Source organism: Rhineura floridana, chromosome 8 (assembly GCF_030035675.1).
Source record: "Rhineura floridana isolate rRhiFlo1 chromosome 8, rRhiFlo1.hap2, whole genome shotgun sequence".
NCBI classification, from domain to species: domain Eukaryota; kingdom Metazoa; phylum Chordata; class Lepidosauria; order Squamata; family Rhineuridae; genus Rhineura; species Rhineura floridana.
In genome coordinates this window covers 115,831,365-115,847,805 of record NC_084487.1, presented here as the reverse complement: position 1 = coordinate 115,847,805, position 16,441 = coordinate 115,831,365, and the positions used below count along the sequence as shown (strand labels likewise).

Here is a 16,441-nt window from a genome sequence, read left to right as displayed (position 1 = left end):
TGCTTGGTGGGGTTTAGAGAGTTGTTTGCCAGGAGGGAGGTGGAGTTCGGATTAGTATTGAGTAAAACCATATGCTTATGTGCCTTAAGAAGAAATCTTGTTAATCTTGTTAATCTTGTTAATCTTGTTAGCTTTGTTATCTTTAATAAATACTTAATTTGGTTTACCAAAGGCCTGATCCTTGGCTGGGGTTTCACAGACCAGAAGGGAGGGTAAGGTAATGACCAAGGCTGAAGGGAAACTGTAACAAATGGTGGCAGCGGTGAAGAGAATAACAATACCAGTATTCAGAGTCTCTGGGAATACTAGTATTGGGATGTTACTGGTGATTGCCTAGCAGGGGGATCTGTTGAGATCTGTGCTAGAGCGGGGAGAGAAACCAATAAAAAAAGGACAGTCCGGACTGGTGGAGTCCCTGGTGGTGCCTAGTGACAGGCAGTAGCCACGCGCAGGTAGGAACCTGACAGGGAGAGCCAGGGAAGGGCGTCACACTCTCCCTTTGGGATGGGGCCTCTCACCTGTCCAGGTAGGCAGGGCCCTCATTTTTCCTGTTTCACCAGGCCCTCCTGCCCTCCAGACCACCCCTCCCTCATGCTGGGAATGATTAAGTCCTGCTAGAGCTCTTCAAGTGTTACACCAAAAAAAGCTCTTTACATTTGGAGGAAACTCCAAATACACACCAGATGGGAGACCAAGATATAAGACAACACCTTTATTAATTACCAATATCTTTTGCAAAAGAGAGACTAGACTTTTTGGCTCGTGCCTGAAAACCAGTCTAAAGCATTATTACACAGGTACAAGTGATATATGCTTTCAAGCCCTCCTAAAATAGCCCCTCCCATCTCGTCAGTAACTTTCCTAACTTCTTCATTGTTTTGCATTAAGCCGGAGCCTCGGCCTTGATCGCTCATTTCATTACACAAGGACTTAGTAAAGTTTGGGGGTTTTCCTCCTTCATTTTCCTCCTTACTTCTTTAGATTCATATTCTTCTCCTGTTCCTTTCCCTGCCCTCCCTTTCCTTGGAGCTTTAGCAGGGCTGGAAGGAAACACATATAGTGGGGAACAATCAGGCATATGGGCTTTAAGCCCAATCCATGGGCCTTGTCTACTTGTGATTAGCGAGACCCTTTTGCCTCAGTGCCGGCTAAGAAAACAGTGACTTCTTCCACCCATCCAGCAGAGGGAGAAGCAGTGGCAGCACTTCAGGACTGCTGGTTAAGCAGATCTCACTCTTGGCAGCCTCAGTCCCTCCAAGGATTCACAGAGGCCAGCGGAAATAGTGTCCTTCCTCCTAGCCACTTAAGTGGTGGGGACAATTAGTGGCAGTGCTCTTCAGCCACTAAGAACAGCAAGCTCTGATCTTCTGCAGCCCCCCTTCCATAGGGTTGGTAGGGGCTGGCACATCTACAGCCATGACTAGCTGGGAGGAGACTTCAGCTTCCAAAAGAGGCCTTGCCTGAGGAGAGCAAGGCGACCATTCCCCTCTCCATGTTGTAAATTTGGTGCCAAAAAAGGAAAGGCACCACTCGGAGGGGTTAGTGCCCAAACCCTATTGGGTTCCACACCACCGTCAGGTCTGTTGGGGAGGAAAGCATAATCATAAGCTGATTTTACACTGCTTAGTGTTGTGCTAGTGCTGTTACACACCCAAATCCATGAACTGGGGTGGATTAGAAATTCAACACATTTAATTTCATTGCGTATTCTGCTCTCTGGCTGAGGATGCTAAATTGCAAACATTAATGCTGAGGCAGTTGCTAATCTTTTTCTTTAACAACTTGATATGATAAATGTCAGATATAGATTTTTTAAAAAATCAATTAAAAAAACTACATCCTTCTGGCATCTGCTGCCATTTATAACAGATTAATACAGTTGTATCATATCAAATATTTTACATGTGGAGATCACTGAGTGATACTTTATTGCAGAGAACAACCAGTTTATTTATGAGCAGGCCCATAACTGTTTGGCTGTCACACAGAACTAAGTCATTTCATTCTCTTTTATTAACTTTCTTAATTCATTTAAAGATTAATCCAGACAAAGATTAGGAAAGGGTCTGATCTGGAATTAAAAACAATGAAGAGTCTTATGGCACCTTAAAGACTAACAAACTTTATGATGGCATAAGCTTTTGTGGACTAGAGACTATTTGATCAGATGCATGGAGTGTGATCCTCAGTTGTCGAGTATATATGACCATGGATGTGGAGGGATGTATGTAAAGCTTGGAATTAAATAGCAATGGAATTCAAAAGTACACAGTCTTTAACAATTCAATTACAGTTTAAATGTAATTGTTTACATTTAATTGTTTACTTGTTTACAACCCCATCCTTCAGTTGTAGGGACAGGGAAGAAATCCACAGAATTCACTTCAATTCAGATTCCAAAGCAGACTCACCTGATCGGATCCAGGGATATTATGACCCAAATCGTATCATGAATCCAGTTTTGGATTCCTTTATGAGGTGATTAAAGAACTGTGGTGCTGCACCCCTCTTTTTAAAATCCTTTTTTTAAAGCTCCAGAGAAGTCTTCTAGCCACCGCAGCCGGAGTACTTTGCACATGGGGCTTCTTCCTGCAGCACACTTTCAATGACAGAGCAGAGGTGCAAGTCCCCCTGGGAGCAACAGGACTTGATGAAATTCTGTTACTCTCAGAGGAAATGTATTTATTTATTTTATATATATATATACATATATACTGCTATCCACTTTTTAAAAATCAGAGCCGCTTACAACAGTCATACACATATATAAAATACAATAGAAAAAAGTAAAGGTGTCCCCGCACTTGTAGCGCGAGTCTTTTCTGACTCTTAGGGTGACGTCTTGCGACGTTTACTAGGCAGACTGTATATATGGGGTGGGATTGCCAGTTCCGTCCCCGGCCTTTCTTTACCCCCCAGCGTATGCCGGGTACTCATTTTACCGACCACGGATGGATGGAAGGCTGAGTGGACCTCGACCCCTTTTACTGGAGATTCGACTTCCTCCTTTCGTTGGAATCGAACTCCGGCTGTGAGCAGAGCTTCAGCTGTGTTACCGCCGCTTACCACTCTGCGCCACGGAGGATCTTACAAATACAATAGAATCATGTACAAATTTAAATCAGACTGCCATCAATATGCCCACCCTCCAGCTGAGAAAGCAAAGCAAAACAAAATAATACAGGCGTTCTACCTCATCTTTCACCTGGGGCATAAACAACCCCTTCTCACACCCAGGAGTTATGAGCTTTCTGGGATCCCTTAGACTCCCATCCCTCAGATGGGATTTAAAAATCAACGAAAAAAGGGCATATCCGTATTTGTTAATTACTTGGTCACAGGATAGTCGGGGGAGACTAATGAATTCACCATGATCGAGCCAAAGATCTTTTTCCAGGGGAAAACTGGATCCCATTCTGGAGTTAAAATCGCCGCAGAAGAAGAGCAAGTGGGAAGTGTAACTAACTAGAAGATTTTCCACGAAGGCCTCTATCTCAGACCAATATTCTAAATCCTTTTTGGGAGAATTGGGCGGTATATATATATTGACACAGATCAGAGGGGGCACCATGGGACCCTGAACAATCAGTGCCTGACAAGTACTTGGCATGGGACCACAAACCTCGGAGACCTGCACTTCCAGGGTCATGGAAATCAGGGTGGCAAGACCACCACTGCCATGGCCACGACTGGTAGTTTTCACGGCTGGCTGCTCCCAGACCCTAAAGCCCTCCAGCAAGAGGGAATCAGATTCCAGGAGCCAGGTTTCCTGGAGACATACAATGTCAAAGGTCTGGAGATAAGATATATATTCTTGGTCCCCCAGCTTGTTGTACCATCCTGTGGTATTCCACGATAATAGATTTAAAAAATTTGACTGACGGGGATTATCATCCAAGGAATCCTCCCTGGGGGGGGGGGTGAGGACATTGCTGAAGGCATAACATAGGGTGTCTTGATGGATGGCAAACCCAGAACGGCAGAAGGTTTAAAGTTAGTCAGTTGTCGCATCTGCCCTGTAATAGTAGCCACTGGATTAGCCAAGCAGGGGTGAGTATCATCAGGGGGAGAAAGGGCAGTCTCCGGACTGTGTCTTGGGTCAGCCCCAGGAAAAGTATAAATGCTCGATTTCCGCCAGGAGGGCTTGGTGGAGTTCCTAGGTGGAGGGTTTTTCCCTGGTCATTTTGAGAAGCCCTCTATGGGGGTAATAGTCTCCAATGATGGGCTAAGCCCGCTAACATTGGAGATGATAATCCCTGGATGTATGTGGGATATGCCCAGGGGGGCCTGTTCCTTCCCCGGGGAGCCCAATTCCCCACTCTCTAAATAGCGCATGTCTGTCCACGAGGGACAGGCAGATGGTTTAACATTCTCAGTATTTAGGTTAGTTTCCTCTTTAGGTGGTTGGACAGATGGAGGCAGTCCCAGACCTTGCGGACTCCTCTCGATATCCCAGTGGACGGCTGCCGCCGCCAGCTGGCCCTCTTGCGATTTTCTTGGCAGAGTATAGCTAAGTTGCGTGAGCTGTAGCTTTTCCAGATGCCTTTTCAAGAGGTCCAGTTTCCTAACAATTTCAGTTTGTTCTTTAGTAGGTAAAGCTAGAAAGGATTCCACCAACTACTTTTCTTCATTGTCAAAGGATGGAGTCTTCACGGGCGTTGGGCACCTTGCCTTTGAAGGTGTTAGCACTATCGGCAAGCCGACTCCAGCTTGAAGAGAGGGCCCTAGCCCAGGAGCAGTGGCCTCATCTGCCCAAGCAGACAATACAGAGGGCACGATGCCCTGCTCACGTTCCTGAGGGTATGGAAACCTTAAAGGCCAAGGAGGCATCATGTTCTCAAATAGTCTATGAACCATAATCCCGCTCGTTATGAAATAGTCTCTGCGGGAATAGATCATGCTAGAAAGGCTCGGGTCCCCAAAAGTGACCACTGCCCGCGCGTTTCTATTATCATAGTACAGATATTTGACACAGACAATATCCGACGTACGTAGCTGACTCAGGAGGACTGGATTCACAATATCTAGGAGATGGAGTTTGCGCTTAGATTGTGATGCAAACCCTGCAGGTTTGGGATAGTTCGTCAATACCAGCTTGCGCCGATTCAGGACTAGGTTCCAGTGGGCAACAGTATTGTCTTTCCACCCCCTGGCGGCTGTGCTATGGCCCTGGAAAAGAGACTTCTTACCGGGGGGTGGAGCTCCTGAGGCTTGCACTGTCGCAACTTGAAGCGGCTCTTGGGCTAATTGCGGTGAAGAAAGGGGTGTAGGGGAAGTACTTGTGTACTGAAGAGATGGCGAGGGGGCGCTGGCGATTTCCCTCTGCCTGGGTCCCTTGGTAGAATTTAGGATGGGACTCTGCGCCTGTGACCCTTCCAGTAGCTGAAATAACCGGTTGAACCTCATCTTCTTGTAGCAAGGAGGTTTAGAGTTTTAACGTTTTTATTTATAGCGATATTTCCACATTGGCTACTCGCTCTCTTGCTAGTTGGTAGACTACTGGATTGAATGTTGGTGGGCGTCATTCTGGGGAGTGGGTTAGGCATGGTTTGAGATCCTGCATTACGCTGTCTGTAGCTGGCAGCCACATCCCCAGTGGGCTTTTGGAAAAATCCCACCAAGGTAGTCAGAAGATTTTACACGGTCAAGGTCTTCCGATAACGAGAGGAGCCATCCCTCAAGAGGTATTTTGGTGCTTGGGGGTTCAGGTGGGAGGTCAGAAGGGTCTATAAGTGGTTGCTGGAGGCCACTGCAAGTTGGCAGTTCATTGGGTCGGCTGTCCAAGTGATCCTTCAAATTGAGCTCATTTCCGAGTTTCCGGGAAGTAGAAAAACCTACTGCTGCCAACTCCGTGGCTAAATCCGTCAGAGCAGGGTCTTCCTTTAGGCCAATAAGATTGTAATTAGCGTCTAAGGACCAGTCTAAGTTGACTATTGGGAGAGTTAGTATAGTTGGCAACCCCTCTTTTGTCTCCGTGTCAAGGACTCCCTCGGGGAGTGAAAAAAACTGAGTAATTTTAGTTTGATTATCCCCCGCATTTAAAGGAGCCTCATCAGTACAGGGAGCAATCCCCATATCCCTATATCTATTCCTGGTAAGCACCATCAGTTCGACGGGCCAGTCAGGTAGTGAAAGAGTGAGAACTCAATGTCGATAGAATAGAGGGCAAACAGGAGAGTTATAACTCTTAAAATGTACAAAAATGAAGGCAGCCAAACTGCTAGACGTTTAGCAGCTCAGTGTTATATTTAGAGTTAAAGTTCTCTGCATTCGAGCCTTAGTGCTTCGACCGGGATGGAATTGTCTTCCCTTGTAAATCTTCAAGGCTTACAGCACCAGCCGGTTTACTGTTTAGATTAGCAAAAACCTGGTTGTTCAAGTGGGGGAGGTATATCCGCTTTGCACTCTTCTTGTCTTTGTACTTGGCTCCTTATCACAGTGGGGGAAGGGAAGGGGCTCTAGCGTCTCTCCGAGGTCTAACTATTTTCTGTACATAAACTGGCAGCAAATTTCCTCCGCTGTCCTTCAGAGGGATTTCCAGCCTCTGTAGATTGTTATAGTTTAAATTCGCTGCTTCAAACAAAGGCAAAGCTTACCAGCTGGAGGCAAAGCTCGGTATTAACCAGAGGGTGTTTGAAGACACATCCATAGCCGATGCCATCTTCCCAGCTTCCTGCAGGATGTATGAAAAAGAAATGGCAAAGACTATGATTAATAATAATGAGCAGTTTTACAAAACCATTAGATAATACAATAGAGTACTAAGTATCTAGAATAAACAAAATGTGCTTTTTTCACACAGAACAATTTGAATATATTCTTATCATGGAATAAGTGTAATATAATAAACATTTTAGTCCTTTGGATTAACAAGAACTGCCCAAAACTTAGTAAGTGGCAATCCTATACCTGCCACTCTGGGCTCCTTTGGGAGGAAGGGTGGGATATAAATTGAATGAATAAATAAAATAAATATATACACTACCTAGGAGTAAATTCCATTGAACTTAATGGGGCTTACTTCTGAGTAGAGATGTATAGGATTGCACTGTTACTGTAGTGCACGTGTAGATGACTTCCAGATGTTGTGGACTACATCATGTCTATTGGCCTTATTGGTTGAGACTGATGGAGAGAGCCATGTTGGGTATGCCTGCTGTAGCCTGTATCCTTAATTCTGTTTTGTTTGAGACTTGCACTTATAGTATGTAACTTGATTGATAGTGTGAATCAAAAATGTAATTTGATTGACAGTGTGAAACCACAGAGGAACTTTATATGGTCTGTAATACCTTTTGATGTCATATTTCTGTTGGTTCTCTATTGTGAAGGTTTAAAATCATTTTTGTTAAGGATCTGACAGAGATACTGACACTGAGATTGTTAAGAGAGCTGACCCAAATATATTTGAGCTCTGTAACATGCTGGTCTGGGGGTCTGGGGATGTACTTGAGTATTGATCCTTTTTTTGTTCCTGACAGTTGGACTGTTTGTGGGATACAGGGAATTAACAACAGCCAACACTTACCAGTGACTTTTTAGAAATCAAAGCCTTTAAAAAAAAATCTGAATGGCTTCTCAGTAGAATCCAGATCTTTGAAATAATTGTACAAGTGTGCCTCTGAATACAGTTGCTGGGGATCATGAGTGGGAAAGGATTATGGTACTCACATCCTGTTTGTGGGCTTCCTGTAGGCATCTGGTTGGTCACTGTGAGGACAGAATGCTGGACTAGCTGGTCTCTGGTCTGATCCAGCAGGGCTTACCTTATGTGTACAAATATGTATCTGAACAACATACTGTGGGGTTTTTTTTAACTTGTAATTTAAGTGCCTAATATATCTGTAAATTTGTTGCTGTTTCTTCTGTAAATAGTTTTCTACTTCTCCCCATTCTATGGTTTATAATATGTACATATTTGTAGCCCACAGGCTAGAGAGATGGAATCTATTTTATTGGTTTCAAAAAGACAGCTCCTAATAATACTTCCCTGAAGACTACAAGCACAAAATGTTACAAGTCTCCTTTATCTTTAAAAACTATACTGTGAAATTTCTCTCCCCCCACCCATGTATTAGCAACAAATAGAATATTGGAATTACTTGAGATGGGTAAGACATTAATTTTTAGTTTGCTTGAGATCATTAGATATTAATGTTTCTTTTTCTGCTTGTACTGACTTCCACATTAGCAAGACCTTGGGATGCGGCTTGGGGTATAAAGCTTTGTGTCCTGATGCTACACCTTTGTCTGAAAGCTATGTTGAGCTTATTTGCTCCAATTTGAATTTCTCTTGGCTCCCATAAAAACAGGAACCAACAGCTCTTATGAATAAATGATGCTGTGTTTTGAAAGAGGCTGTTTGGTGAGATCATAATTTAAAAAAAATCTTTTTTTTCTGATGCATGTTTACCTTTTCTAGGCTCCCTTTCTTTTAATCCTTTGTTAATGAATGTATATTTTGCCAGCTTTGCACCCTGTTTACCTCCAGCTTTGAAACGCCATCAGAAAAGACAAAGAAAAAGTGATAATGCCCCATCTGACAAATAAAACCTTGTTCTTTTCCAATTAACTGAGTGCCAGCTGTTGCCTAGCATGAGTGAGTTATTTTTGGATATTAAGGATGCATTTATGACTGATTAAAGCAAAATGAAAGGAATAGCTATTTATTAGTTTCATAATTAAACTTCATTGTTTGTTCTGTCAATTATTAATATAGAAATGTCCAGAAGTCAGCTTAGCCCTATAATCTATTTTGCTCTAAAAATATGGTTGCATCCTGATACCAATTTTTGTGTGAGTAGCCCAAGAATTGTCCAGGGTCAGCTTTATGAATTTGGGTTTCTGTATCTTTGGCCACTTAGTGTTTATCTGATCACGCTTTTGAATATAAATTTTCTTGTATTTCAAGTTAATTCTGAAGCTGGCCCACTTCATGAATATTAATACACACACAGCTGATCTCTCTGCAAATGATCACATCCATAAACATGAAAACACTGTTAACTTGCAATAATGAGCACTCTCTTGGATTTTGGTCCCAGCTCAGCTTTACAATTCTAATGTTACAATTTAATACTCTATTGTCCCTCTCTGTCTTTCCTTGGCTCCTGTGGAAGCTGTTTTATTATCATCTCCCAGGAAAAGGGCGCGGGGCGGGGACTATGTTAGCTGTTGCAGTTGACTCAAAACAATGTCTATGGTATTTTTTTCCTGTGCTTTCGAACATGAATATCCTGTGATCATAGAGACCCGTAGTTATGTTATCTGATTTTGCTGCCTATGAATATGATATAAACTCTGGAGAACTCCACCCAAGAGACAATGAGATATGAATAAGATTAGAGATCTAAAAGTTAGATGGTTCAGCTACATTTGAGAATGTCAGATGCTTCATTGTTGCATTTATGGCCTTGCTGCCTCTTTTATTCTGTGACCCACAGTCTCCCAACCTCCAGCAGACCCTTGCATCCTCTTTGTTTTCTTAGAACAACCGTTTAGGAAAATGAAAAACTTAAATTTATGTACTGAGTTTGTACGCTCAATATGCATTACTGCAATATTCTTATATTTTTGCCACATAGTGTACAATTATTTTGAATTTGTTACTTTTGGCACTTTCTGTTTGGAAATGTGAAATATTGCATATCTAAAAACACAGTACATCTTGGTCATGCTGGAATGTGAAGCCAGCTTGATGGGTGGAGCCAGGACCATAGGAAGGGACGCCTCTGTACCCAACTTTCCACTCCACCAAAGCCAAAGATGGATTCATTTGTCTTGGCAAGACCATGGGGGAAGCAGCTTCTGCATATGGTTCTGAGATAGGGAATAGTTCCCTTTAGTACCACTCCCTATATATATATATATATATATATATATATATATATATATATATATATATATATAGTATTTTATGTATTTTAATTTATTTTAATATATATATAGTATTTTATGTATTTTAATTTATTTTAATGTTTTTGTGATTTTATTGTTTACAATTTTATTATGTACGTGCTTGATTTTATTTTTGTAAGCCGCCCTGAGTGCCCTATTATAGGGTAGAAGGGCAGGATAGAAATAGTTTAAATAAATAAATAATAAATAGGGTGAACAGTCTTCCCATCCTCTTTTCCTCATAATCCCCTTGCTCAACATTGTCAACGAGGTAACAAATCATTTCTCTCAATGGCCTTTATGGCATTGTAGTGACTTTCATCCTCAGACAAGCAGAGAACGAATACGTGTGTGTGTGTGTAAGGGTAGATAGGGTTGTATTCAACTAACTTAGAGTGCATCCATTGAAATTAATAACCATTACTAATTTAGGTGTATTAATTCCATTGGGTCTACTCTGAGTAAATGTTTGTTGACTGCCAGCCTGGTAGGGTTGGGTGAATTTGTCAATTTTGGTTTTTCTAAGTTTCTTATTATTCTAATCTTAAATTTAGTTTTCCACATTTCCAGATGAGTTTGCAATTTTTTTTAAAAAAAAAGTCCACATGAGAATTCATCAGCATTTTAGTGCAAATTTATCTTAATTGTCCTTTAAAGCCTTCATGGCTTGGGACTAGGATACCTGAAGTATTACTTGTCTCTAATTGTGTCTGCCCATATATTAAGATCTTTACTGAATGCCCTTCTTTGGGTACCCCTGCCATCTGAAGTATATTGGCTTTAGGTGAAGCAACCTATTAGGTGATGATGGGCCTCCAGCTGCAGAATGCTCTCTTCTGGGTGGCTCGCCTGATGCCTATCTTGATGTGACTTGGGTGTCAGGTGAAGACTAAGCTTTAAAATCCATCATACTTTCATGATGCTTTGATTTATCTTCTTACTGCTCTTATCCTGCTCTTTTATGTTGTAGGGTGTTAATGTCATTGTTCTGTTTGATTATAATTATAACTTCTTTTAAGACACCCAGAGAACTTGTTGAAGGCCAAGGCATAATTTCTTATCCCATAGGAAATGAAAAGAAAATACCAGAGGAGAGAGCAGTGCTCCTGTACTTACTTCTTTTTTAAAAATAAAACAAAACTATGCAAATTTGATTGACAGTGATAGGTTAGGGTCCTTATCTCTTAGGACTAGCATACTTTTTAAAAAGAACATTCACAGTCCTGCTTGTAATAAAAGTATATTATGTAGTAGTACTAAAGATAGCAAATAGTACATTTTTTTTCAGTAGTAAGAAATGGTAAGAAATTGTATTTTGATTACTATAGCATTGTGTCAATATATAGTGTGTAACAAATGCAACCGTGGCTTAATCGTATCAAACTCATTTTTTTCTTTTTTCTTTTGCAGCTACAATAGTATTGAATGAACTGAACTGGACAGGAGCCTTAGATGAAGTCTTCAAAAGAAATAGAGAAGAAGATCCAACCTTGCTTTGGCAAGTTTTTGGCAGTGCAACTGGCCTTGCCAGGTATTACCCAGGTAATTTGCAGCCATGACAACATAAATTCCTTCTTAATTGTCTTACTTAATTTTCTTATGCTAGTCAGTTCACATAAATATTATCAGTCATATTGAGCAGAAATAAATATAGATTGTCCTTTCTCTAGTATAAAGTTTGTGAAGTTGGAGTTGGGATTATTTCAAAAGTGTTGTGCGAAGAGAACTCTGATCCCAAATATTTAATTAAGTCCAGACTCTTCACCAAAAGAGCAGAAATCTCTGGTGGAATCTTGTTTGAAATTTTCAACAGGCACTTTGGCTTTTGTATATAGGAAGCAATTCTCTGTATGACATTCATAGGAGTTTGTGTGGCAATTGCTTCCTCTAGCCCTGGGAGTGCTTGAATCAACTGGTAGGTGTATAATTTTGCTGAGTTAAATCAGGAGGAAGCACAACTGATTCATTGGGAATGTTTGCACTTATGAACTGTCTTCAGTACCTCTAAAGACTAAGACTCTGCTACTGGAATTCAAGCTGATTAATACAGAGAGAAGGTTTTGTTTTATGCATGCATCTGTTCAGCTCTTTAGAGAATATCATTACTGTAACATAGTAATTAATTTAAGTGGATATATATTTTTATGTCTTTAGGCCACTTGTAGACTCAGTTCAATTAATGTATTCTAGGAGGCTCATCTAATGCAGTTGGTTTATTGATTCTGTAAATAATTTTTTTTGAAAAATCACATTTTACTTTATGTCCAAGTGTTGATGTTCCTCATATCTCGTATACTCAGTACTTTAGTTTCTGATGTGAATTTGCCTTGTAAAGGCTATCGATACTTTATTTAAGTTTCTAGTTCTCATTGCAGAAAAGTTGCTTGAAGGCTCAGAAACAAAATAAAGTCTTGGGTTGAGATGAGATAGTGGGGTTTCTGCACTAGCTTCTGCATACTTCATTTCTCTACCTTTCATTATAGAATTATGGAAGTTAAATCTATGCTTATGCACAGAATTTACATAATTCCCAAGCAATGTTTCAGCTTTCTTGATATCTAATTTGAGTTACTCCAGTGGAGGAAATTTGGGGGGACTTGGGACATAATTAATCCAGCTTATTGTTCAATCAAATGTCCCTTTGGTATAATAAAATAATTCTACATCCATCTACATCCATCAAGTCCTTGAACAGCTTGACTCTAATAAATTGTTTCCGTCTCTATCTCTGCTCTATGGGTATGTCTCCAAAGTCTGTTTTTGTGTGATGTGTGAATAGTTTGTACAGCGTGCACTTCTTTTCATGTCCCAAATAATGCTCCACTCTTTTTTTGGGTAAAGAAATGAAACTCAGAGTCTCCAAAACATTTCCCCCACTATCTCAGATCCTCCAGCCAATTCTTGGGCATATTTTAATCTGAGATTAAAGTTTTGTTGATTGATTTACTGGCTGCCTGTACGCTTCTGAGCCCAATTCAAAATGCTGGTTTTAATCTAGAAAGTTCTTTACAGCTCTGGACCCCAATACCTTCTGGAATGCCTTTCCCAATATGAATCTACCAGGACCCTTAGTTCTTCTTCTGAGGCCTTCTCCGAGTCCCCCCTCTGAGAAAGGCTTGGAGGATGGTGACAAGGGAGAGGGCCTTTTCACTTGTGACTCCCCATATATGGAATATGCTCCCCAGTGAGGTCCAACTGGTGCCTTCATTGACATGTTTTCAGTGCCAGGTAAAGACTTATCTCTTTTCTCAGGCATTTGATAGACTGAGATGATGTTGTCTATTATTAGTGTGCTACCAAAGCTTCCTGCGGCTGTATGAGGGTGTTGTTACTTTATTGTTTTGTTTTTATAGTATGATATAGTTTTGTTTTTAACATTGTTGTAAGTCGCTTGGAGACCTTCGGGTATCAAGTGACTAATAAATCAAATAAATAATTTACTGATATAAATCTATTCTTATATGGAGGTCTAATACACAGTTTAATTTATTTTACCATAGCCTTAATACTGAGTTTGTATTGAATTTGCAATGGGTCACTTGTACACTGCTTATCATACAGCCACAAGATCCACATTTGGGTGGGAGACAACAGGTGTCTGCTGTAGAATAAAAAGGTGGACCCCCAAAAGATAATGATACTGTTAACAACGTTTACTTCTGGAAAGGAAAGGAAAGGAAAGGAAAGGAAAAAGGCTTTCCCTCTTCCTGTGCCCACCCACCCAATCTCCTCACCTCCCTCCCCCTACTCCTCCCTCTTCCCCTCTTCTTCCTCCCCACTCCAGTCCTCCTTGTGGTCAGTTTCATCTATCCTAAGCATGACTGCACATGAGTAAATCCCATTGAACTCAAAAAGCATGCAAATGATCAAACCTGCCCTCTTCCTCCCTCCTATCCCCTTCCTCTTGCCCCTTCCTTCACCCCTCCTGCCCCCTCCAAACTCCAGAGGCACATGTTACCAAATTCTTCCAAGCTACACAGGAATTGGATTGGGCTGTGAAAGACCAACCCAAATTGTGTTTGCATTTTTACAAATTTATAGGACAGTCCAATATCTGAGAGAGGAGGTCTGGTCTCCTTCTCCTCTGGTGCATTCACTATAGCTGCCCAATTTCCCTGCTTTTTAAAGTTTGATAGAAATAGCTGTGGGCTATAGATACATTCTTACCTGCAAAGGTTTTTTTTTTTTGGCCTATTAGTGAATATTGTAATTAAGATGTATACAAACTATCAAAAGAATAAAATACCAATTTGAACAAAATATAGTGTTGGCTCCACCGGTGCGTCTGTACAGCCCCAACCTTGTTACCACTATGATAAGTCCTAGCTATGTCTAGGTAAGTGATAGTGAGTCCGCTATTAGGAGTGTGGCTCTGCCCCACTACATGGGTGCCCGTACTACATTTGAGATTAAATTTGGGGAATACCATGAGGCAGAGTGAGGCAGATGTCTCAGGCAGCAGTTGCTGAAAGTGGCATCCCACCTGCCATTGCCCCTGAGCCCCTGACTCTTCACTTCTGTTGGAGGAGAGAGCTTTGCCACAACCTGCCTAAAAATGCAGTGGAAAATGCTGTCCCATCACCAGTTTTGAAGTAAGATTTAAGTGCCAGTACAGCCAGCTTCTGTGCATGGAGTGGAAGGGTAGCATCTTTTCCTTCGCCCCAAGCAGTAAAATGTCTTGGACCAGCCTTGGGTGGATATCCAATCCACTGGTACTACAAATACATCACATTTTTTAAATTGTGTTTTAAATTGTTTTTAAAAGATGTGTTTTAAATTTGTATATTTGTTTTTAATGTTTTTAGTTACTGTAAACCGCCCAGAGAGCTTTGGCTATGGGGCGGTATACAAATACAATAAATAGATAAATAAATTTCCCGTGAAATGGTTTCCAAGGGCTGTTTCTTATGGAGTGGTGTGCTTACTACTTAGAGGAATGGAGAAGCCTTGTGGAAAGAACCACATTAGTGTTCCATTTGTGGGTTTGCCTAATGCAGGGATAAGGAACTTTTTCAGCCCAAGGGCCACATTCCCTTGTGGGGAAACTTCTGGGGGGCACATGCTAGGAGTAGGCGGGGCCAGAGATAAAAACAGGTGGAGTAATGAATGTGACTCTTACCTTTGTGCAGTAGGCTGCATTCCAGTCATGCAAAAGTCAGAGGGCACACAAGCACTCCTCCATCCAGATGTCCACGATTTAATTGTGGATGAGGGTGCCGACCTGGCATGTATAACCGAGACCTGGGGGGTGAGCAGGGAGGAGTTGCTCTCTCTCAGCTTTGTCCACCTGGGTATATGGTGCAGCACTATGGTAGACCTGAGGGTCGGGGAGGCGGGGTCGCTGTGGTCTATAGGAGTACTTTCTCTCTCACCAGGCATCCTGTCCAGATGGCGACTGGTCTAGAGTGCCTCCACCTTGTGCTGGGTCAATGAGACAGACTGGGAATCCTGTTGGTGTACCGCCCACCTTGCTGCCCAACAGCTTCCCTAGCTGAGCTGACAGAGGTAGTCTCGGAGGTATTGCTGAGGTCCCCCAAACTTGTGGTGTTGGGGGACATCAACATTCATGCCGAGACTGTTTTATCTGGGGCGGCTCAGGACTTCATGGCCTCCATGACAACCATGGGGCTGTCTCAATTTGTTACTGGCCCAACGCATGTGTCGGGTCACACTCTTGATTTGATCTTCGCCACTGGTCATGGAAATGGTGATCTGGAGGTGGGGTGTTTTTCATCTACTCCATTGTCATGGACAGATCACCGCCTGCTGAGTTTTAGACTTACGACGACTCTTTCCCTCTGCAAGGTTGGGGACCTATTAAGTTGGTCCGCTCTCGGAGGCTTATGGATCCTATTGGTTTTCAGACGGCTCTGGGAGTTTTTCCAGCTGATAGTACTGGCGCTTCTGTCGAGGCCTTGGTCGAACTGTGGAATATGGAGATGGCCCGGGCTATCGACACGATTGCTCCCGCACACCCTCTTCGATGCAGAGCTCATACAGCTCCGTGGTATACCCCGGAGCTGAGAGTGATGAAGCAAGAGAGAAGGAGGCTGGAGTGCAGATGGAGACGAACTCCAGACGGATGCAGTTATGCTTTGGTAAGTGCCTCTACTAAGTCGTATATAAAAGCGGTAAGGGCGGCGAAGAAGTTCCACTTCGCTGCCTCTATCAGGACATCTCTCTGCCGCCCTGCAGAGCTTTTTAGGGTTGTACGAGGACTCTTACATTCTGGTCCTCGAGATACTATTGAAACATCTGAAGCTCGCTGTAACGACATCGCAGGGCACTTCCAAAATCGCATGCATCCGTAGGGACCTAGACTCCGATGTTATGACAGACGAATCCATTGAAGTGTCCAGAACACGGCCTTGTCTTTCATTATTGGATGAGTTTCAGTTGGTGCAGCTTGAGGAAGTGGACAAGGTGCTTGGATTGGTGCGGGCGACCACGTCTGCTCTAGATCCTTGTCCATCTTGGCTAGTGAAGGCTAGCAGGACTACTACCACCGGCTGGGCCAAGGAAGTGATAAATGCCTCCTTGAGTG

General features: G+C 42.3%; 1 protein-coding gene across 5 annotated transcripts in view; it reads left to right on the top strand.

The window, feature by feature from the left end:
* CACNA2D1 (calcium voltage-gated channel auxiliary subunit alpha2delta 1) overlaps nt 1-16,441 on the top strand; it is a 621,516-nt gene that overhangs the window by 390,833 nt on the left and 214,242 nt on the right. For all 5 annotated transcript variants that reach the window (XM_061582171.1, XM_061582168.1, XM_061582170.1 and 2 more), the window contains exon 7: nt 11,308-11,439. In XM_061582171.1, coding sequence (XP_061438155.1) covers nt 11,308-11,439 — 132 coding nt within the window. The remainder of the gene's footprint in view (nt 1-11,307; nt 11,440-16,441) is intronic.